Raw genomic sequence first — 22,011 nt, 5'->3', positions numbered from 1 at the left:
TTAAACCACAGCACCTTCAGCAAGAAGGTAAAACTCCTTGGTTGAGCCCTGTGATTACAATTCTCCATGAAGCCCGCACGTTCTCCCGCTGACCTTGGCTTCTCCATGTCAGAGAGGGTGACCTCTCTGTCAGTGTCTGCTGCATAGCAATCACACAAAGTAGCTGAGTCCTGAAGCAACATTTAGAAATCATTACTTCTATTAAAAAGCCACCCTCTGTTCTTAAAAGACTGCTTAACTTGCAAACAACCTTTCCTATTTATTCTCATTAGAGTCCACTCTCAATCACTACTTCCCAAGGCCACTCCTACATGGTTTAAGCATAAAGAACATATGTCCATTCAAAGTCACATGTAGACAACGATAGTTTCTTGGTTTCTCTTTAGTCCCAAAAGTCCAGTCAGAGAAACACAGTGAGCCTGGGCCAGAGGCCACTGGAGAAAGCAGCTGGCAAACCATGAGTTCGCTCGGGTTCTGAGGAAGAACCCAACTCGGCTAACGCTGAACCCAGGCTGGGGAAAGCATAGGATTGAGGTCACACAGTGCTCTGCAGGCCACAGGCTCATGTGGCCACAAGGCCAGGCAGGTGACCTCTGCGCTCCAGGGGCCTTCACATGGTCTCCCAGGAACAAGGCTGGTGCTGCCATGGCTTCTTCCACGTGACCGGTGCAAGCGTCACAGGAAAACAGCAGATGACAGAGAGCGCACACTGCAGCCCTGCCAGGGAGCAGCAGAGCTGAGGCCAGAGAGCCGCAGGGAGAGATTTAATGTACACAGCAGCCATTCGAGGCCCAGTCAGAGCCAGGGCAGTGTGGAACCCCAGAACCCCACAGGGCACTGCCTGCCCATCCCCTGGAACACCAGTCCTCACGGATACTTTAGACGGGGCTCCCTGGACTATGCAGAAGACACGCCAGTCAGAGGGAGAGAAGTGGAAGTAAGGCTGTTCCCAAAGACAGGGGAGTCTGTGGTCTGGAAAAGGCTGCCACTGCGGTGGCCCAGGGGTCCGAGAGGCCAGTCCATGTCCTGAGCACCGTCCACAGCCCAGGGACCTAGAGGAAGCCCTCCCGGCGGAACTGCTCCTGGAGAAGGGCACGGTACTGGTCAAAGCCGCCCTCCACTCGCGTCACGCCGTTGCCTTCGCACACCCACAGCTCCCGGCACACAAGTCGGATGAAGCGTTCATCGTGGGACACAAGAATCACGCCGCCCTGGAAGACAGGAGGTCGGAAGGCTGAGCCAGGCTCAGAGGTACTGGGCCTGAGAGGAACAGAGACTGAAGGAGTACTCACCCTGAAATTATTGAGGGCACGGCCCAGGGCTTCAATCGTCTCCATGTCCAGGTGGTTCGTGGGTTCATCCAGGATATAGAAGTTGGGGCTGCAAGGAGGAACCCCAAGAAGGGGAACAGTTATATAGGAAGATGGGCTGCTCTGACACGAAAGGCAATAATGTTGTTTTCTACTAAGAGGGGAGAAGGGGAGGGCAAAAGTGCTATAAAGGGCAGCCTCACCAGGGCATGGTCATCTGAGCAAAGGCCACCCGGCTCTTCTGGCCCCCAGACAGGCTGGCGACAGGGCGCATGGCTAGCTCTCCAGATATGCCATAGCGGCCCAGCTGATGGCGATACTCCTCCTCAGGCCGGCCTAGAACGGGTCCCATTCCACCATGTGCATCCTCGATCCAACCCCCTCCCCTCACAGTCCCCTTGCGCACATGTCAGCGCTCTCCAGGATACCCACCTCCTTCCCCAGAAGCCCCACATACCAGGGAACTTGCGTGCGAGCAGTTCCACAGCACTGACGTTCAGGTCTAGCTGCTCCACGTGGTGCTGGCTGAAGTAGCCGATCTTCAGGTTCCTGTGGGTGGAAGGGCCAGTGGAGTGGGCAGGCGGGCAAGGGAGTGCCAAGGACTGAAGCCACGTTGCGTGGGTAGCTGGGGGACGTGGGGTTGGGCTGCACCTGTGAGCGTGTCTGATGCCTCGGACGGGAGTCAGGTCCCCCATAAGCAGCTTCAGCATGGTAGACTTTCCTGCTCCATTCTCCCCAACCTGGGAGGAGAAACACAGCAACGCTTATGAGTGAGTGGTGGTGGCCAGCAAGGTGGCACAGTGGACATGTGTGAGGTTATGAGTTCAATCCCTGCCTGGCAGAATGATTCTCTGGTTCTCTCTTTACCCCTCTCTCCTCCCCCATTAATGAACAACCAGCCCAAAGCCCATGCTTCCTTCTCCTCTATGTTATGTGGTTGAAGAAAACTCAGTGCTGAGACCAGTCCTTTCTAAGTAGTCAGACTGTGAGACTGACGCACTGCCTATTGCCATGAGGAGGCAACTCCTAAGTATTCACGACATCACAAGCTGCAGCCCTAGAAGGGGGCACAATGGCTAAAGTACTGGACTTGAAATGCATGAGGTCCTGAGTTCAATTCCAAGCACTGCACATACCAGTGATGCTCTAAGCTCTCTTTGTTCTGTGTAAGTAGCGCACGCTAACCGATTGTGCCACCGGAGCTCCATGTTCTCTCTCTTGTCAATAAATACATGTTTTGTTTGATGTTTTTAATTATTAATGAAAGAGACCAGAGCACTGCTCAGCTCTGGCTTACGGTGGTGCTGGGGATTGAACCTGGGATCTCACAGCCTCAGGCATGAAAATGAAAGTCTTTTGTGGAACTAGCCCCTTTTCAAAATCACACGCCAGGCTCTTCATCTGGGCGGGGAGGTGCTGAGACTGGCGGGTGGGTAGCACCAGCATTCAAGTCCATGGCCTGGCCCTGGCTCCTGTTCCTGTGGCCCCTCTTCCCTTTGGAGCCTGAGCATCTGGGCCAACGCACACTTGCTTATGGGGTGAGAAGACCCCACCCACCTCACGGAATAGAGAAACAGCGGCCATACCACACAGATGCGGGACTCGAGGTCAGCAGAGACGGAGAGACAGCTGAAGACGATGTGCTTAGGGTCATAGTAGAAATCCACCTCATCCAGCTGCAGGATGGGTGGAGAGAACTTCTCAAAGCCATCTGGGAACCTGCGGGAGACGGGGTGTGTGTGCGCGCGTGCACGTGTGTGGGTGTGTGTGCGCGCGCGTGCACGTGTGCGTTAACACAGGGTGCCAGAAACGGCTCCCTGCCTGCCCCTCCAGCCCAGCACTCACTTCATCACCACCTCCAGCTCCTTGTCCACGGGCTTCAGCTCTGGGCTGCGGAGAGAGGGGTAGACTGGGTGTGTGACTACTAAACAAGTTCCCCTTAGTCCTCGAACACACGGTGAGGTGGCGCATGGCCCAGGGGCACTCTGAGGAAGCCTGCTCTCCTTGTCATCTTCCGCTTTCCCTGTCTCGTCACCTCAGGACACGGCACAGTGTTACATAGCTCAGACTCCCCACCATCAGCACCTCTGAAAAGCTTGCTTCAGGCTGGGGGTAGAGAGCACAATAGTTCTGCAAAGAGACTCTCGTGCCTGAGGCTCCCAAAGTCCCAGCTTCAAAACCCCTTCACCAACATAAGCCAGAGGTGAGCAGTACCCTGATAAAAATAAAAATAAGATGATTACTCCAAGAGGCTGGGCAGTGGGCACTCAACCTGGGTGAATGTACATGACATTATGCATAAGGACTCATGTTCAAGCCCCTGGTTCCCACCTGCAGGGGGGAAGCTTCAAAAGTGGTGAAGCTGCAGGTGTTTCACTGTCTCTCTCTCCCTTTCTCTCCAGTCCCTGTCAATTTCTATCCAGATAATAAAAAAGAAATTTCTATTAAAAATGATTGCTTCAAGACCACATTTAAATAATTTATTTTGGATAGAGGCAGGGAAAAGTTAAAAAGGGCAGAGGGTAAATAGCACTAATAATTACACAGAGAATCTCATGATTCTCATGCCTGAGGCTCTGAGGCTCCAAAGTCCCAGGTTTAATCCCCACACCACCATAAACCAGAGCTGAGAAATGCTTTGGTTAAAAAAAAAAGGGGGGGGGTGGACAGATAGAGACACAGTGGGCATTTTTTACATAATGGTTATGTAAAAAGACTTTCATGCCTGAGGCTTATAAATCTCAGGTTCAATACCCTGCACCACCATAAGCCAAAACCGAGCAGTGCTCTGGAGCCAATCTCTCTCTCATTAAAGTAAGATAAAGGGGCCAGGTGGCGGTGCACCTGGTTAAGTGCTCACATTACAGTATGCAAGGACCCTGGTTCAAGCCACTGGTCTCCAGAAAGTTTCACAAGCAGTGAAACAGGTCTGCAGGTGTCTGTCTCTTTCCCTTTCTATCTCACCCTCCCCTCTCAGTTTCTCTGTCTCTATCCAATAAAAAAAATTAAATAGACAAAATATTAAATTCCCACCTGCAGGGTGTCACTTCACAAGTGGTGAAGCAGGTCTGCAAGTGTCTATCTTTTTTTTCTCTCTATCTCCCCCTCCTCTCTCAATTTCTTTCTGTCCTAGTCAATAAAATGGAAAAAATGGCAAAAAAAAAATCAAAGATAAACAAAAATACATTGGGGGGTATGTAGAGATGGAAAGAGATGGAGAGGGCAAGACTGTCCTCACTACTCGTGAAGCTGCTTCGCTACATGTAGCTTCCCCTGCAGGTGGGGGCCAGGGCTTGATGCCAGGCTTCCACACACTCTAATGCGTGCACTCGACCAGGTGTGCCACCACCCTCTCGAGTTAAACCCTCAGTGTTCAATGTCATTAGTCACTAAGGAAATGTAAGTCAGAACCATAATGAAATTATCACTTCACACCCACTAGGGTGGCTACAATTAAAAAGTGTAGCTGCTGGGGGTCGGGCGGTAGCACGGTGGGTTAAGCGCATGTGGCGCGAAGCACAAGTACCGGCGTAAGGATCCCGGTTCAAACCCCCAGTTCCCCACCTGCAGGGGAGTCACTTCACAGGAGGTGAAGCAGGTCTGCAGGTGTCTTTCTTTCCCTTTCTCTGTCTTCCCCTCCTCTCTCCATTTCTCTCTGTCCTATCTAACAACGACATCAGTAACAACAATATCAACTAAAACAACAATAAAAAACAAGGGCAACAAAAGGGAAAATAAATAAATGTAAAAAATTTAAAATAAGCAAACAAAACAGTAAAAAAAAAAAAAGTGTAGCTGCTTTTGAAAAGTTTGGCAGTTCTTCAAAAAGTCAAACATGGGCAGGGCTAGGTAGCACAATGGTTATGCAAACAGCTCTCATACCTGAAGCTCCAAAAAGTCAAACATAAGATCATCATGCAAGCCAGCAATTCCATATATGTATATCAAAACATGTCCGCATACAACAGCACTATTTACATGAGCAAGAAAGGGGAAACAATCCAAATGTTTATCAGCTGGCGAAGCAATAAATAGTGCGGCAGATGGTACTTTTGTTTTTGTTTCCTGACCAGAGCACTGCTCAGCTCTGGTTTAATGTGGTGTTGGGGACAAAATCCGGAACCTTTGGTGCCTGAGGCAGGAAAAGTCATTTTGCAGAACCACTATTATCTCCTCGGTCCCATACAACAGAATATTATCTTTCATAAAAGAAGACATGAATTAGTGACCCTTACTTCCACATGGATAAGCCTTGAAAACATAAGCCCAAGAAAAGAAATTAGATACAAAGTGTCCAGAACAAGCAAACTCACAGAACCAGAAAGTCTAGGGGCGAGACTAACTCTCTAAGAGAAGAGATCTCTAGTTTCCCTTTGGGGACAGAAATCCAGGCAGGCCCTAGAGAAGAGGAGAGCTAAAACAGGCGGGCAGAGAGCTCCCTGCTAGAAGGAAGCCAAGAGGCAGCGTGTGGCTGAGAGCGCCGTACTCACAGCTTCTCCAGCATCTTGAGCTTGCTCTGCACCTGAGAGGCGCGGTTGGCATTGTAGCGGAATCGGTCAATGAAGACCTGTGGGCCGGAGGTAGTGTGGGCTGGTCAGGCTCCACCCGAGGCCCCAAGATGCAAGGAACGCCCCATGCCATGCTGGCCCTGCTGCTCCACCTGGATATGTTGGCGGTACTGCTGCTGCGCCTCGTATTCACGCTGCTGGTTGAGCAGTCGCTCCTGCTTGCTCTTGATAAATGTCTCGAAGTCTCCCCGATAGCCGTCCAGCCGCTGGCTGTGCAGGTGGATGATGTCAGTGGCGATGGCGTTCAGGAAGTTGCGGTCATGAGAGACGACCAGGATTGTGGAGGGCCATGTCTGTAGCAGGGGTCACAGAACAGCAGGCCTGGTTTCGGAGGGCAGCTGTTGCCAGTCCCCAGCTGTGTTGGCCGCGGGCCTTCCCCAGACCTGTGCCAGTACCGCTGGCACCCACCTGCAAGTAATTCTCCAGCCACAGAATGGCCCTGACGTCCAGCATGTTTGTGGGTTCTGGAAAAGTGGTAGACATGTTGGTGGGGGAAGGACTGGAGAACTCGGAACTTGGGATGTTGCCACCGCCCCCCACCCCAAAGACCGCGTGAGCCGACATCAACCTCACCATCTAACAGCAGCAGATCAGGCCTATGGAAAAGAAGAGCGAATGGTATGAAGCTCCAGGGAGTCACCGCTGACTCAGAAATCTAAGGCCCGCCCTCTGCATCCTCCCAGCGCAGGCCCAACACTCACCGAGCAAACAGAGCCCGCGCCAGAGCCAGCCTCATCCTCCAGCCGCCTGAAAACTCCCTAAATAAAGACAGAGATGCTGGAGTGGGGTGGAGGGCTGTCTACTGAGGGGGGCAAAGCCCCCCACTGTAAGGGCCACTTACCGGGTGGGCTGCTGCTGCATCTTAGGGGTAAAGCCCAGCCCAGCAAGAATGACAGACGCCCTAGGAGTGAAGAGATTGCAATAGGTTGGGCCAGGCAGTAGAAGAGAAAGGTGCCATCTGTGGGAGGGGGCAGGATGTTAAAATACCTGGCAGGTGCCTTATCGGCCTCAATCTCCTCCAGTTTGGCATAGATTTCCGCCAGCCGTGCAGCTTCAGAGCCCTCGGCCCTGGGGAGAGAATTGGGACAGGAACTCAGCTGGAGGGAAGCAGAACAGAAGGGTATTCTGGACTCCAAATTGGAAAAGCGGGGCACCAGCTGCTTTGCTGTTAGGACAGGGATCCAGAACAGAAGGGCTCGCTCATGGCAGTGAAGGCATGGGCGTCACAGAAAGAAGAGGGGCCTCAGAGCTGTCACAAAGCCAAGATGCAACTACGTACAACTACTTATTAGGACAGGCACAAGAATTCTGGGCCGGGGCAGCACGCCAGCACTCTGGTCTGTGCCTCACCGGCCCGCAGCAATATGAGCACTGAGTTCCCGCTCCCGCCGCAGCAGGTCTTCCCGCACGGTGTCACTTTCCAGCACGCTCTGAAGGGCGGGAGTGTCGTCCCCTGCCACCTCCTGCTCCACGTGCAGCAGGGAAATGTGGGCAGGAACGCGCAGGCTCCGGGTGGCTAGCATCTTCAGCAGCGTGGTCTTCCCCAGCCCGTTCCTGCCCACTAGTCCGTAGCGGCGGCCCCACGCCAAGTTCACATCTGCGCCCGTCAGCAGCACCCTGCCGGGGGGGGGGGGGGGTTGGTGGGAAAAAGACAAAGGGCGCACTAGAGACAGGTCCGCAGCAGACGCGACAGCAGGATTCTTCAACCAGAAAAAGAAGAGCGTCACCCCCACTGCCACTCCCTCACCTGTCACCGAAAGACACGTCGAAGTTCTCAATTCGCACATCATAGGATTTATTCTTCCCAGACGACTCTAACCGACTCTCCTTCCTGCTGCCTGCCTGGCTGGCTGATGCCTCTTCCAAGACTCTTAAAGGGAGAACTAGATAGCACCAACGTTCTCTGCCAGCAGAGCCGCTCTGCCCCTCAGCGCCCCTGCCACTCACAGAGGACCACTGGCTTTGAGTGTGTCCTTCTCCGAGCGCTTCTCCTGCTTTGCTTTCAGTCGAGCCTCTGCCTTCTCCAGTTTCTTGGCATTCACCGTCTAAGGGTCCAAACATAACCCTTTCACTTGAGGATAAAGGCTTAGAGGAAGCCACTGAGAGGACACTGTGTCAGCCCTCTCAGTTTACCCACGGCGAACAGGATCAGAGACTCAGGAAAAGCTGTACCCAGCCCCTTGCCCCTAAGACGCAGGCCCCCCTCCCTTTCTTCCCCCTCCTCACCGAGGACTGTTCCCTCTTTAGCAGCCCTGGAAGTTTGGTGTCACAGTCTGTAAGCGAGAAGAAAAGCAGTCACCTTCTCCCTGAGGGAAGGGAAACTAACGTTTTGAATGACAAGTATGAATCAGTGACATTTTCCAGGAAAGTCCTACCATCTATATAGATAAATAGCAGCCCTCCCCCCAACATACTTAAATCACTAAAACAAAAACTCCAGAATTGTCAGTTGTCACAGAGAACGGAACAGGATAAGGATCTTTTTTTTTTTTTTTTCCTTCTACCCTTTTTCTTTAAATCATGGAACTGCGCATCTCTGGCTTATAGCGGTGCTGCGGACTGAGCCTGGGTGGGACCTTCTGTGCTTCAGGCATGAATGTCTATTGTCACCTGGTGTTCTCTCTCCAGCCCAGAAGAGCAACTATTACAAGATCACACAGCATGCAATTTACTATAAAAAAAAAATAAAAATAAACTGTGTGTGTGTGTGCAAGCGCACCCCCAAACCTGCCTAGCCCCTAGGTCCTTATGCTTCCCACTACACCCAAGAGCTTGGAGGACTCTCCAGCCCGTCGTCGCTGGGCTCTGTCGCCCTCAGTAAACACATCAAGTCCCGCGTGGGTGGAAGGGAGGTGCCAGGAGTCCCGGGCTCCCAGGGGCAGGGGCCGGAGGATGGAGAGGAGAGACAGACAAAGGGCAGAGTCCGCCCTCAAGCTCACCGTAGCTCTCCGTTATCTTTGACAACTGGATGGGGGCGTCCAGGAGCACCTGACTGTTTGCCTGGCTCTGAGGCTCGGCCCTGGAGGGTGGGACAGAGCGCAGTCAGGGGAGGAAGGGCTCGGAGGCAGCCCCCGCGCACCTGCCCCGGCCCGGCCCGGCCCGGCCACGCACAGGCGCAGGGTGTTGTACATGCGCTGGCACACGGCCCTGATGCCCGCGTCATCCTTGCTGTCCCCGGACACCTCTTGCAGCAGCTCCCCCACGGCTTCCACCAGGTCGTCCACAGACTCGAAGTCCGCGCTGCCGCTGTGCAGAACGCCTGGGCGGGCGCGGCAGCCGAGGAGGACGGACGGACAGGCCATGGGACGGACAGACAAGCGGTGTTAGCTCCCGGCCCGGCTCCGGTCCAGCCGGCTGGGTCGGGAGGTCACACGGAGAAAGGGGCCCGGCTGCAAACCCCCTCCCCAAGCCCCCTTGGTTTCTCCCTCCCTCCGACTGCCACTCCGCTCTCCTCAGCTCCAGGCTCGGTGCCGCTCACCCGTCACGTAGTCGAAGACCTGCCCATCGATCTCCGGGAACTCGCTCCGCAGGATCTCGGCGCAAGTCGCCATGTTCCAGCCGGGCTCCCGTCCGCTCAGCAGTCGTGTGACCTCGGCCAAGACCCGCCCATCCAACCCCTCACGCGGCCTCCGCTCAGGGCGCACGCGTGCCCATGACGTCAGAAAGGCGAGGCGTTCGCGGCTATGAGTGGGCGGGGTAGTAGTCCTGGGGGGAGCCGCGCGCAGGCGCTGCGGAGTCCGGGCCGCCGCCGCTCCTTCTGCGCTTGCGCAACACCTCCTCGCGGGGGGAGCCAGCCACGTGTGCTGTGCCCGCTGCCTTGTGGGAGACGGAGGCCCGGGGAGCGGCGGGCTGGGCCCCGGGAGGGCGTGGATCGTTCCGGGCTGGGAGCTGGGTGCCGCCTGGAGTCACGCGCTGAGTCACGCCTTCCCTCCACTGTGACAGCTCGGCGGGCGGGGCGGGGCGGGGCGGGGCGGGCAGGCACCGCTAAAGGGCAGGAAAGCTGAGCCCACGCCGGCCAGAGCAGACTGCCCTGCCCTTTAGAACCGACTCTGAAGACGGTTTTTCACTGTTTTCTGGGTAGACGTTAGGGATTTTTCCCCAGGATGCTGCCAATGTATTACACCCAGTGGCAGTGTTCTTGCAACCAGGCTGTTTGTAATAAACCAGCTATGCTAGACCTTGTTTGAATCCAAATGCAAGTTACCTAAAAATAGCCAACTGTAACACACGTGCCAGTGTGAACAAATCAATGTGGTATGAAAGGCTAGGCCATAAGCTGTTTACTGCTAGAGCTGGGTGTCAGGTACTGGTGTAACATATGGCTCCATGTAAACCTGGCACTAGCCTTTGCATCTCACAGGACACTCAAAATTTTCAACTTGTTTGACATGTTGGAGACAGCATAATAGTTCTGCAAGATTCTTATGCTCGAGGTTCATAGATCCCAGGCTCAACCTCCAGCACTACCCTAAGCCAGAGCTGAGCAGTACTCTGGTCTTGGTGTCTCTCATTAGGAAAAAAAAAATACTGGGGCTAGAAGAGAACTCACAGGGTAGGTTGTGCCTTGATACACGTGGCACAGCTTCACCCTGCACCATAGGAAGCTCCTTGTCTGTAGCTCAAGTGGCCTAGGAGCAGTGGAACCGTGAAGCCCTGGCTCTGCCTGCGTGCAAACAAAAGATGAAAGCTAAGTGTGAACTGCTCTGTACGTGCCCTAGCACCCTAGCAGGTGTGAAGTTGCAGAAGGATTTCCTAAGGCCTGACCTGGGGGGGGGGGATCTTTCCTTTCACCTCCCACTTTACCAAGGTTTGAGAAGCAGGTATTTAACAGGGAAGAGGATGGAGATAAGGATAAGAGGTCAGTGAGTTTCTCAGGTTGGTTGGAAAAAGAATCGCAGACCTGCCTAAGGCTTTGGGTGAATCAAGGAAAGATCCTCTAACCTCAATAGTCAGCCTGAAGGCCTTGCTTGTCCTAGAGGGCTGGGGAAACACCAGACCTGGGAGTTCCCTGCTTCTGGCCCTGCAACAGGACTGGAAAGTCAATCTCGGAGCTTTCTTCATGGTAGCATTAAGTGCTCATTTTTAAGTGGATAATTTGTATAGCCCCATGAATGATAAGTATCCAAATGATCCTTGGCAGAAAAAAGGATGCTAACTCCTGTCTGAGAAGTTACTTTCTTCTCTGAGAAGACAGGAGACCTGGGGCTTGAGAAAGGCCAGAAATGAAATCCCACTCATTGGATGCAGTGCCCGGCTGGGGGTGGGGGACAGCTGTACCAGGTCCCATCTGCTTGCTCTAACAGACATTCAGCCAGCAACTCCAGTCTACAGAGTTTATTGGGTTCATAACTGGACAAAGTCACACGTGTACAAAATGAAGCTCACACTATCCCAAAGCAGAGTAGGGACCGAGGGCTGGGGGATCTGTTACTGGCCTTTGGGGGGAGCTCTGAGGTGAAGGGCAGCTGACCCTCCCACTCCTGAGAGATGTGGCTAGAGGGGAGGGGAGTGGAGGGGGCCCATCTTTTTGGTCACAGAACTCAAGAGCCTGGTGGGAGCCAGGTCAGACAGACAATGGAGGAGTGGGAGCCCCAGAAACCACCCTTCCCAGAGGGGGCCTGGGGATGGCGCCACTAGTCCCGCTCGCAGTGTGGTTGGTCCAGGCCTAAACTCGGGGGCTGGTGCAGAAGGGAGGAGCAAAGCAGGAGGGAGATGAGACTGGTGTGCGGCGGTAGCCAGGGGCACCTGGGCCTGTGGAGGAGGGCGGGCAGAGGGAGGCTGGCTGCCCACTGGGCGGCTAGCAGCGGGTCTCGTAAATGCCGCTGCGGCCGATGTAGCGGACCCATTTGATGACGTCATGGTCGCTGTAGTTCAGCTTCGGCTCAAACACCTTCAAGTAGCGCACCTTGAGGCCAGAGGGCGCGAATGGCACCTAAGCAAGGGACGGTTCCCGTTACAGATGCAGCTTTCTGCTCACAGACCGCCCCTCTAGAACGTTCCGCAGCCCCGCCCTGCCTCACTGCTGCTACAGCATCTGAGTGGGGTCTTGAAGGCAGCTGGGGGGAAGCTGGTGTAGAGCACTCTGCGAGTTACTAAAGGAAGTTTATCCCTGAGTAACTAGCTGTATTTTGGGTGTGAGATCAGATCCTCTGCTTGTGATAACTTGAACCCGTTCTTTAACCAGAGGAGACAGCAACCAAAGAATTGTCTCGGGAGTCGGGTGGTAGCACAGCGGGTTAAGTGCACATGGCACCAAGCACAAGGACCGGCCTAAGGATCCCAGTTCCCCACCTGCAAGGGAGTCGCTTCACAGGCGGTGAAGCAGGTCTGTAGGTGTCTTATCTTTCTCTCCCCCCTCTGCCTTCCCTCCTCTCTCCATTCCTCTCTGTCCTATCTAACAACGACGACATCAATAATGACAATAACTACAATAACAATGAAAAACAAGGGCAACAAAAGGGAAGATAAAAAAAAAAAAAAAGGGAGTCGGGCAGTAGCGTAGCAGGTTAAGTGCACTTGGCGCAAAACGCAAAGACCTTCTTAAGGATCCCAGTTCGAGCCCCCAGCTCCCCACCTGCAGGGGAGTCGCTTCACAGGTGGTGAAGCAGGTCTGCAGGTGTCTGTCTTTCTCTCCCCGTCTTCCCCTCATCTCTCCCATTTCTCTGTCCTATCCAACAATGACAACATCAGTAACAACAACAATAATAACAAACAACAAAGGCAACAAAAGGGAAAATAATTAAATATTAAAAAAAAAAAAAAACTATCTCGGTACTTACCTTGCTCAGTATTATGCACTTAAAAGGAGGTGGAGGAAATTATGTTTCACATCCACAAAGCAAAGTCAGCACACCTTCATATCTTTAAGTAAACTCTGCATCCTATCTGGCATTCGAACAAACTAACATTTCTCAAAGAACTGCTTTCAGGACAAATCAAAAGAGGACTTTGGGTAGTGTCAATAGTAATGTCTAGCAGAGGCCTGAAGGAGGAAGGGACTGCTCTGTAAATTAAGGGCACTGTCCCTTCTTTGGCTTCAGTATTTTCACCTACAAGGTGAGGTGCCGAGGTGAACCTACATGTTCCCAGAGCACTCCTGTGCTGGCTCTAGGCCCCTCCCCTCCCATACCTCAAAGTTCATGGAAATGGGGGGCCGAGCCCATTTCTTCTTGTCGTTGGTGGGCAGCAGCTCAATCTCCGCGCTGATCTGTGATTCCTTCATGCCAGCCATGCGCTTGATCCTGGGAATTGGGGACAACAGGCAGCATGCATGCTTGGGAACGTTTCGGGGGTGGTGACAGTAGTGGACATGTTCCCCTTTGGGGAGGGGCTGAGGCAAGAGCACCCAGGAGCTGTGAGAGGAATGTTCAGTGGACCCCAGGCCGCCATTTTTGCTGAGCCCCGAGGGCATACTATGCCTTGCTCTCCGTCTTGTCCACAGAGACAGCAAAAGGGGAAGTGCTGAAACACTCTGATAAATGCATTTGTGGGGACTGGGGAGACAACATAATGGTTCTGCAAAAAGACTTTCATGCCTGAAGCACCAAAATCCCAGGCTCAATCCCCGACACCACCATAAGCCAGAGCTGAGTGGTGCTGCTCTGGTAAAAAATGCATACATGGGCGGAGGGTAGATAGCATAGTGGTTATACAAACGGACTCTCATGCCTGAGATGCCAATGTCGCAGGTTCAACCCTCCGCACCACCATAAGCCAGAACTGAACAGTGTTCTGGTGTTAAAAAAAAAAAAAAAAGCATACATGTGGTGACTCACGCAGAGGGGTCAGGCATGAAAGCACAAAGCAGAGGGTTCTGGAGAGAAAGGCAGGTACCGCGCCCCTGCTCCTACCCCGCCCCCCCATCAATGCTTCATGGGAACACAGGAATTACACCAAGGGATCCCACAGGAGCCTGGGGAAGGAGACACTCACTTCCACACGATGGCGTTCTCACTGGCCTTGTACTTGGCCTTCCCCTTCATGCAGATCACCTGTACCCCGCTAGTGTTGAGTGGGGTGGGGATCCTCACCTAGAGGCGACACACCTGTCAGGGAGCCGTCAAGCCCTGGCACCGGCTATGCCCTCCCTGCACCCCTCGTCCTCACCTCGATCTTCTGAGCCAGCAGTGAGGGCTTAAAGTTGGACTTGATGACCACCTTGACCTCCAGCTTGGTCCGGCCCACCTCACGCACCAGCGGGATCACGCGGAAAGGCAGGATGATGTCCTTGGTGGTGCGGTACCTTCAGGGGTGGGAGTGGGGTCAGCAGGCTGTGTCACCTGCTGTCCTCCCCCACCTCCATCACTGCCCCCAGAACCCCTGCCTACTCCCACCCCAGCGGTACCTCATGAGCTCAAACTCGCCATCTGGTGGGATGAAGCTGATGCTGCGCTCCGAGTCGAACTTGCTGAGCCGCACGCACTGGTGGAAGGTGCAGTCGTCGATGGCGATAGACTGCTTCCCACTGCAAGCAAGGAAGAGCCCTTGTTGGCACAGGAGGGTGGCCACAAACGCAGGCGGGGAACCTGCCCCAGCCCCCAGAGGGCACACACAGAGCCTGGACTATCTATGAAGAGCAGCCAAGAATGCAGCTTTTGCCTTGGAGGACCCCGGCCCAGTGAGCAGGGGCTCTAGGCGAGCTTGGGCACACTGGATCTGTGCATAGAAGGACCTTGGTCCTGGCACCAGAGGGGCTCAATGACCAGGGCTCACTGAGATGCCAGCCCTCTCCTCTCTCTCAAGCATGGGTGTCAAGGATAAGGGTGAGCTCTGAAGACCCTTTACAGGAGATGTACACGGCAGTACAAGGGCCACCCACAGGACACTGAGACTCACCAGACCATACCCCGCCTGCCCCCCCCCCCCTTCAGCCACCTCTTGCTTGTTTCGTCGGCGGTGCCTTTGCCCTGCTTCTCGATGACGATCTTGTCATTCATCCCAAACTTGCACTCAGGCATGCCGCTCAGGTAGCTCTTCATCACCACACGGCCAGACACGTGGGCGCTCAGCACCTGCCCTGGAGACGGGCAGATCCAGGGGGCCATGAATCAGGACCACAAGCCTGCCCCCCAGGCCCTGCCCCCCAGCGTCATGAGAGGGTCCTCACCCTGTGGAGACATGAGGAGGTTCACGCTCTCCAGCACATCCAGAAAGAGCTCATTCCGCCGATACTTGATGCCTTCCCGCCGCCAGCCGATCTGCCCAGTCACCTGGCTGGTGATCTGGGACTGCTCTTCCTTCGTCTGCACGGGGGACAGAAACAACCATCCCATTAACTCTCACCCTGTCCTGTCCCTGTCTCCCTCTGTGCCCACCCTGCAAACCCCTCTGCCCCCACAGGCCTACTGGGGCAGGCAGGGCCTGGAGAAAAGAGAGCGAAGCTGCAAGGGTGGAAGTGGACAGACAGCTTACCTGATGCTGGAGGTCACAGGGCCAAGGTGGAGCCCACAGGAAGCAGTGGGGCGTGCACACGTCGAGGCGAGGCGGGCAGAGAAGAAGGAGAAGGCTGTGGTGAGGCTAGGTCTAGAGGAGGGGCCGAGCCCTCTCTCCTCCCGAGAGGACCCACCCCCACCCCCCAGTGCAGAAGGAAAAGGCTTGCTTGAGCTGAATGCTTAGTGACAGAGGTGCTGAGACAGCTGGGGGGGGGGGGGCACGGTAGCAGAACATCCTGGCAGTCACAGCAGGAGGCTCATGCCAGCACTTCCTGTCAGGAGACCGCTCCTGAGTCAGCTCAGACAAGACTCAGGGGCTGGATGGGGAGAAGGGAGGCCGCTTCACCCTGAGTGTGGGGCCTGGGCAGGCCTTATACCTGGCTCTTGATGCCCTGCTGGGTGATGAAAGTTTTCAGGGCGCCCGTCTCCGAGTTCTGTGGGTAACCAAAATCCAGAATCTCTGCAAGAGGAAGGCGCCTTCAGTCTTGGGAGACGCCAAAGGCCCCTCCCCGGTCTGGAAGCTCAGGTAACACTTGGCTCCAGAAGCCAGTGAGGGCTGCAGCAAGTCTTCCTGCTTTGAGGTATTTACTCGGGGATCTGTGCTTCATAAGAAACAAGTCACAGCAGCCTGGGAGGCCACACAGTGGATAAAGGCTTGGCCTCTAAAGCCAAGTTCCACCCCCTGGCATCGCCTGTGCTCTCATAAATAAATAACTCTAAAAAAAAAAAAAAATGCCACCAAGATCAAGGGAGTTGTACATCCCCAGCAATAACTCTGTTGGGAGACAAAACACACACAAACCCATAAACCCAGGCTCTTAAGATGTTAGGAGATGGAACTTAGAAGAGGAGAGACAGTGTCCCCCTCTATAAGCTAGGATGCGACTCTGGGGTGACAGTTAGTTAATGAGCTAAGGTTCAAACCGATGGTAACCGCAGACAGCCCCGGCACCTGGCCGCAGAGTCAGTCAGGGCACCACCCCTCACAGGTCTTTTAATCCTCCTGTGCCTCGTCTTGCTTGCCGATTTATGTGTTCTATTTTAGAGCAGATATTCTGGGTCTGCAGTTGGACTGGCCACAGGGCTCACAGAGCAGTCAGGAAAGCAAGCTCAGAGAACACAAGAAGGACTGGGAAGAGAGCATAATAGTTCTGCAAAAGGACTTTTTTTAAAAAAAAATTATTTACTTATTTTCCCTTTAGTTGCCCTTGTTGTCTTTTATTGTTGTAGTTGTTGTTGTTATTGATGTCGTCGTTGTTAGGACAGAGAGAAATGGAGAGAGGAGGGGAAGACAGAGGGGGGAGAGAAAGACAGACACCTGCAGACCTGCTTCACCTTGCAGGTGGGGAGCCGGGGGCTCGAACCAGGATCCTTAAGACAGTCTTTGCGCTTTGCGCCACCTGCGCTACCGCCTGATTCCCTCTTTTCTTTTTTTTTAACCAGAGCACTGCTCAGCTCTGACATATGGTGGTGCAGGGGACTGAACCTGGGACTTAGGAACCTCAGGCATGAGAGTCTCTTTGCACAACCATTATGCTGTCTACCCCCACAAAAGGACTTTCATGCCTAAGTCTCTGAGGTCCCAGGTTCAATCTCTAGCACCACCATCACCCTGAGCCAAGCAGGGCTCTGGTTTAAAATAAACTAATATTCTGCTACCAAGTTGTAGATGCTACTATGACACCAACCTTAGTTCCCTGGGCAGATGAACTCACCAATATGTTCTGGAACTCCATCTCCCCAGAGCCCTACCCCACTAGACAAAGACAGAAACAGGCTGGGGGTATGGATCCACCTGCCAACACCCATGTCCAGTGGAGAAGCAATTACAGAAGCCAGATCTTCCACTTTCTGTTTCCTATAAGGAATTTTGGTCCAGGGAGTTGGGCGGTAGCGCAGCAGGTTAAGCACACATGGCGCAAAGTGCAGGGACTGGCATAAGGATCCCAGTTCGAGCCCTCGGCTCCCTACCTGTAGGGAGTCACTTTACAAGCAGTGAAGTGGTCTGCAGGTGTCTATCTTTCCCCCTCTGTCTTCCCCTCCCCTCTCCATTTCTTTCTGTCTTATCCAACAACAACATCAATAATAACTACAATAATAAAAAAAAAACAAGGGCAACAAAAGGGAATAAATATAAAAAAAAAATTTTTTTTAAAAAAAAGAATTTTGGTCCATCCAAACTCCCAGAGGGATAAAGAATAGGCAAGCTTCCAATGGAGAGCATGGGATACAGAACTCCGGTGGTGGGAACTGTATCCTTATCCCACGATCTTGTCAAATCATTAATAAAAAAAAAATAATAAGTTAACTAAATCACATCAAAAACATAGCCGACTAGAGTCCCGAACCTGCCCCCACCAGCCTCACCGTCCAGCAGTTCGTAGATGAGGACAAAGTTGTTCTTGATGTTCTCCTCGCTGATCTTGCCGAAGTAAGCAGCCATCACGTCACACATCTTGTAGAGGAACTCAAAGACCATCGCGGCGTTGACATTCTGCTTGGTGACAGCAGCCAGCCAGATGTTGGACCGCTTGACATGAAAGAAACTAGTGCGAGCGATGTTGGTGACAGGGCTGCGCACCTGCTGCCGGGCGTGGATGACATTGACCCGGAAGGCATCCACAGCGTTCCTCCTGGCAGAGGGTGGGAGGGGGGGCAGACAGGAGCCACACTCAGCACCCAGTGGGCGGAGGTGCTTAGGGCATCAGTGCAGCTGCTGGCAGTGCCCGCCTGCCTCCCTCACTCTGCCGAGCCGGTGCCTAGCTCACGGGGGCACAACGGCCTCTATGGAGTGCAGGCCCAGGACGGAGGGGTATGTGCCTGACCCCCCCGCCCAACCTCCCTCCCCTTGTGAGCTCCAGGCCCCCATGAAAAAGAGATCCTGCGTTGTCTCTGGTCTCCCCACCAGGAGCCAGCAGTGAGGAGACTGCCTCTTCCAGAAGGCTCACATCTACTGAGGGGCCACAGAGCCCGAGCACCCGGTGTGGTCCAGGATGCAAGCTCAGGGGAGAAGCTAACGATGGGGGGGGCAGGGCCCCCCACCCACCTGTGCCTCAGGCGGCAGCTGGCCAAGCCGCTTACCTATTGCTATGGCAGCCAATGAGATGGGATGAGAGAAATGACGCCAGCAAGAAGAGGAGTGACAGCAACGAAAGAGAGGGTTAGACACGACACACTGGGGTGGGCGGCATGTTCTGCAAGGCAGAAGCCGACAGGCGACAGGCAGGAGTGGGGGTGGGGTGGGGGTGGAGGGTACAGCAAGACATGCAGGCCCAGAGCCCTGGCTCTGGCTCATCACTGGGCAGCCAGGGTTGAAGGGGGTGATGGGTGCAGTGGGCCTGCCTGCCCCCCACCCCGCCACAGCCACAGATCCTGCCCACCGGCAGTGAGTGGAGGAGGAAGCCAGAGGGCAAGGCAGTCCACTAGCAGGGCAAGTCTATGGCCCAGGCCATCCAGATCTTTGAGGAACTCGACCCAGAGGAGGCTAATCTCCTTCGAGCTGCGGGTGTGCACAGGGCAGGCAGGCAGGCAGGCAGGCAAGAGGGCAGAACGGGTGGGTCTCCTGGTCTGGGAGATGTCCCAGAGGTTGGCGAGGCCTCCTTGCCCTTTCCTAACTGGCCCTTCCTGCAGGAGTGGCCCAGAGGAACTGAAAACAGGCGAGTCAGCAGCCTTCTTCCCCAGGAAAGGAGTGGGAGAGGACTGGCAGCCCAAGCACTTTCCAGAGAAGCCAAAGCCAGGGAGGAGGAGGACTCTCCCAAGAGCAGAGCCTTCAGCACTAAGATTTCAGGGTGCCAGCGATGCCATTCCCAAGAAGCGGAGCTCCCTGTCTTTAAGGAGAATTGACCTGCCCAAGCACAGCTCTCTCTCTCTGGCAAGCAGCCCTGTCCCTAGAGGCAGCGGGTGACAGGAAAGGCAGTTCGGAGGACTGGGGGGTCCCGCTGGTGGCCAGGCCAGCACCACCAGCCCTGCTGAGGACCGGGCTGCAGTGAGGGGTGAGGTAAGAGTCCAAGTTCAGCCTCTGGGAAGAAGAGGCACGGGCCTGCATGCTGGAGCAGGGCTGGGACTCACCCGATGTCATCCCGGTAGACTCGGGAGATGAGCACCTCCCCCTTGTGATTGTAGATGAATAAGCCTCCAATCATGGCGGCAGCTCAGTCTCCGCAGCCCATCGCTCTGAGAACGGACCTGGAGTGGGCAGGACAGGGAGGGCCTCAGAACCCTGGCCACAGGCGAGGTACCCTGTGGGGCTGGGCCACTTCCCAGGGACTCGCCCGCCCCTCCCCTGCAGCTGGCTCGGGTTCCTTTCTATCCCAGGCTGAACAGGAGGGAGAGCAGGACAGGGTCTGGGCCCAGGATTCCAAGGCCCCGATGAGCCTCCTTCTACCTCCTTCTCCCCCTCCCCAGGGGCTAAGCGGGGCTGTAGCTGCCCTTTCTCCTGTGCTCCAACCGGGCACTGCAGAAGCGCGGTAGGAATTACTCTACAAGGTCCAGGCTGGCCGCCCCCCAGGGCACAGCTCAGTCTCTCTGACAGGGCGGCAGGCCCCAAGTTCCAGTTCTGTAATTCACAGAAGTCTCAGCATTCCAGGAAAGGGAGGGTGTGCAGGGTGGGGGTGGGGAGGGGAAGAGGACCCAGGAGGAGGCTCCAGGGCAGCCAGATGAGCAAGGCCTTGGACACTGCTTTAACCACCCCAGCTGTTCTCTTCTTATCACCCCCCTGCAAAAAGGGGAGCTCCTCACCTCCCAGTGCAATAATAAACGTAAGCGGGGCTGGGGTGGGGAAGGAGACTACAGCAAAAGGCTCATGGCCAGCTGAAATTCTGCGTCTCCAGCCCCGCAACATCACCCTACCCGCTTTTGCCTCCAGGCAAGGGGCAGACAGCCTTGAACTGCCCCGATTATCTGGGTCAGGCTTGTCCAGACTTCACAAGCAGGGGAAAGGGTTCATTGGGTTCTAGATCTCCCGGATTAGCCCTGGTATTCATTTCACAGAGGGAGGGAAACGGGAAAACAATGCCTGTCTCCGAGGGAAGGCCGGGCTGGCGGTCTGGCCAGGCGGTGGACACTGCACTGGGAGGCCGGGGAAGGAAATGCAAAATGGAGGCAGAGCCCAAGGCCGAGGACCAAGTCCACAGGCACCTGCCGAGTGGCGGCGACCCAGGGCACCAGGGTGGGCTTCGCCACGCCAAGGGCGGTCTCTCCGTAAGGACAGGAGACGGGCAGCGGCCGCGGGGCCATAAGCTCTCAGCACGCGGCGAGTGGGGTCCCCTGGAGGAGGGCCAAGGGCCAAGGGCAAAGGGCAAAGAGCAAAGGGCACGGGCTTCTAGAAGGTGCACGGCGACAGGAACAGGAGAAAGCCGGGGTGGGGGAGGAATCCCTTTTTGGGGTCCGGGGCAGAGGCACGAGGAGGTGAGAAGAGGACATCGTGGGAACAGACGGTTTCGGGGGCTGTCCGGGGAGGGAGACTTGTCACAGCCCAAGGAGGTGGTAAAGGTGGGGGGGGGGTCACTGTCTCGGGCGCTGGAGGGGACGGCCTGGGGCAGGGCTGTCAGCGCCCCAGGGCGGACCCAGAGGTGCTGCCCTCGAGGCGGGCGCCGGGCGGGCAGGTGGAGGCGCCGCTACCACCCGGTCAGCAGCCGCGCCCGGCGCCCCCGCCCGCCTGCCCGCCGGGCGCCCCGGGGACCTGGGCAGCTCCCGTAGAGTGCGGCGCAGGCGCGGCAGAGCAGGGCGGCGGGGTAGCGCCCTCCCTCAGCCCGCAGGCCCGGGTCCCCAGCTTACCTGGTGTCTGCGGCCCCCGGCCCGGCCGGCCCGGCCGCTCTCCTGATCCCAAGATGTCCGCCCGCCCCCCACTCGCAGCCCGCTGCCTCGGCTTTCACCGCAGTGCCGGCCACGCCCCAGTCCCGGCTGCGCGTGCGCGAGCGCGCCCCTCCCGCCGGACCACAAGTCCCGTCAGGCTTCGCGATCGGCCTGCGGGGCGCAGTCGTACAGTCTCAGCTCAGCAAAACTACAACTCCCGGCGGCCTCGAGAATCTTCCCGGGGTGGGCGTGGCTTTGCTCTGACCCACTGAAACAGGATCCAGAATACGCTGCTCCGCCCGCGTTATTTTCCCCACTGAGCACACCGGGAATTGTAGTGTCTGTGACTCCTCCTGTCCCCATTTGTGGATGATTAATGTGCTTTAGGCCGTTCCTGGCGCCAGAGTCTGAGGGCTGCTGTTCAGAGGACCTGGCAAAGGCGCTTCTCTTGCAATGCTTCCTAATATCACTTCAGATTCTCCTCCCAGGCTTTTTCTTCATCATGCATCATCATCCCAGCCTTGGGACTTTTCTCAAGGCAGGAACTGAGCTAACGTTTTTTGTGAATATATTTGTGTTCCACCTCTGAGACACTGAGCTCCTCAAGGCCAGGATCTGTGTGCCTTCTAGTGACAGGCTTAGATGTTGTCTTGAAGGCTATCAGCGAATCCAATGTCATGTTTTTGTCTCTGAACTTCAATCTTTTTACCACATAGAAGGTAGGCAGACACCCGCCCATCGTTCTAGTAATCGTATCTCTGGCCCTGAATTTAATTTGACTGGGGCTTGACATTCCCTTTCTGATGAACAGATTCATTTTAACATTCAAGCTGAGGAGACAGGGACAATCCTGGATCACACCTGAATGACTCTTGCAGGACCTGAGGAAAAATCTGTTGCCTGTTCCTT

At 55.2% G+C, this 22,011-nt stretch overlaps 2 protein-coding genes across 2 annotated transcripts; both read right to left on the bottom strand.

Moving 5' to 3' along the window:
- Positions 1–749: 749 nt before the first annotated feature.
- On the bottom strand, positions 750–9,504 carry ABCF3 (ATP binding cassette subfamily F member 3). Its single transcript, XM_007529775.3, has 21 exons — positions 9,357–9,504; positions 8,990–9,137; positions 8,818–8,897; positions 8,105–8,151; positions 7,826–7,923; positions 7,626–7,748; positions 7,229–7,495; positions 6,866–6,946; positions 6,720–6,779; positions 6,580–6,636; positions 6,452–6,474; positions 6,287–6,342; positions 5,971–6,171; positions 5,801–5,877; positions 3,156–3,200; positions 2,897–3,029; positions 1,962–2,050; positions 1,768–1,859; positions 1,514–1,646; positions 1,293–1,380; positions 750–1,211 (listed from the first exon to the last, which is right to left on the bottom strand). Exons 1-21 carry the CDS (start codon positions 9,427–9,429, stop codon positions 1,053–1,055), a joined length of 2,130 nt encoding a protein of 709 aa, XP_007529837.1. The 5' UTR covers positions 9,430–9,504; the 3' UTR covers positions 750–1,052.
- Positions 9,505–11,197: 1,693 nt separating this feature from the next.
- AP2M1 (adaptor related protein complex 2 subunit mu 1) lies at positions 11,198–21,231 on the bottom strand. The gene is made up of 11 exons (XM_060172052.1): positions 21,085–21,231; positions 19,378–19,494; positions 17,677–17,942; positions 15,687–15,769; positions 14,985–15,120; positions 14,753–14,894; positions 14,223–14,342; positions 13,985–14,120; positions 13,811–13,908; positions 13,008–13,119; positions 11,198–11,810 (listed from the first exon to the last, which is right to left on the bottom strand). Exons 2-11 carry the CDS (start codon positions 19,449–19,451, stop codon positions 11,676–11,678), a joined length of 1,302 nt encoding a protein of 433 aa, XP_060028035.1. The 5' UTR covers positions 19,452–19,494; positions 21,085–21,231; the 3' UTR covers positions 11,198–11,675.
- Positions 21,232–22,011: the final 780 nt, after the last annotated feature.

This window comes from Erinaceus europaeus, chromosome 14, assembly GCF_950295315.1.
Source record: "Erinaceus europaeus chromosome 14, mEriEur2.1, whole genome shotgun sequence".
NCBI classification, from domain to species: domain Eukaryota; kingdom Metazoa; phylum Chordata; class Mammalia; order Eulipotyphla; family Erinaceidae; genus Erinaceus; species Erinaceus europaeus.
This window is presented reverse-complemented; position numbering and strand designations above follow the sequence as displayed.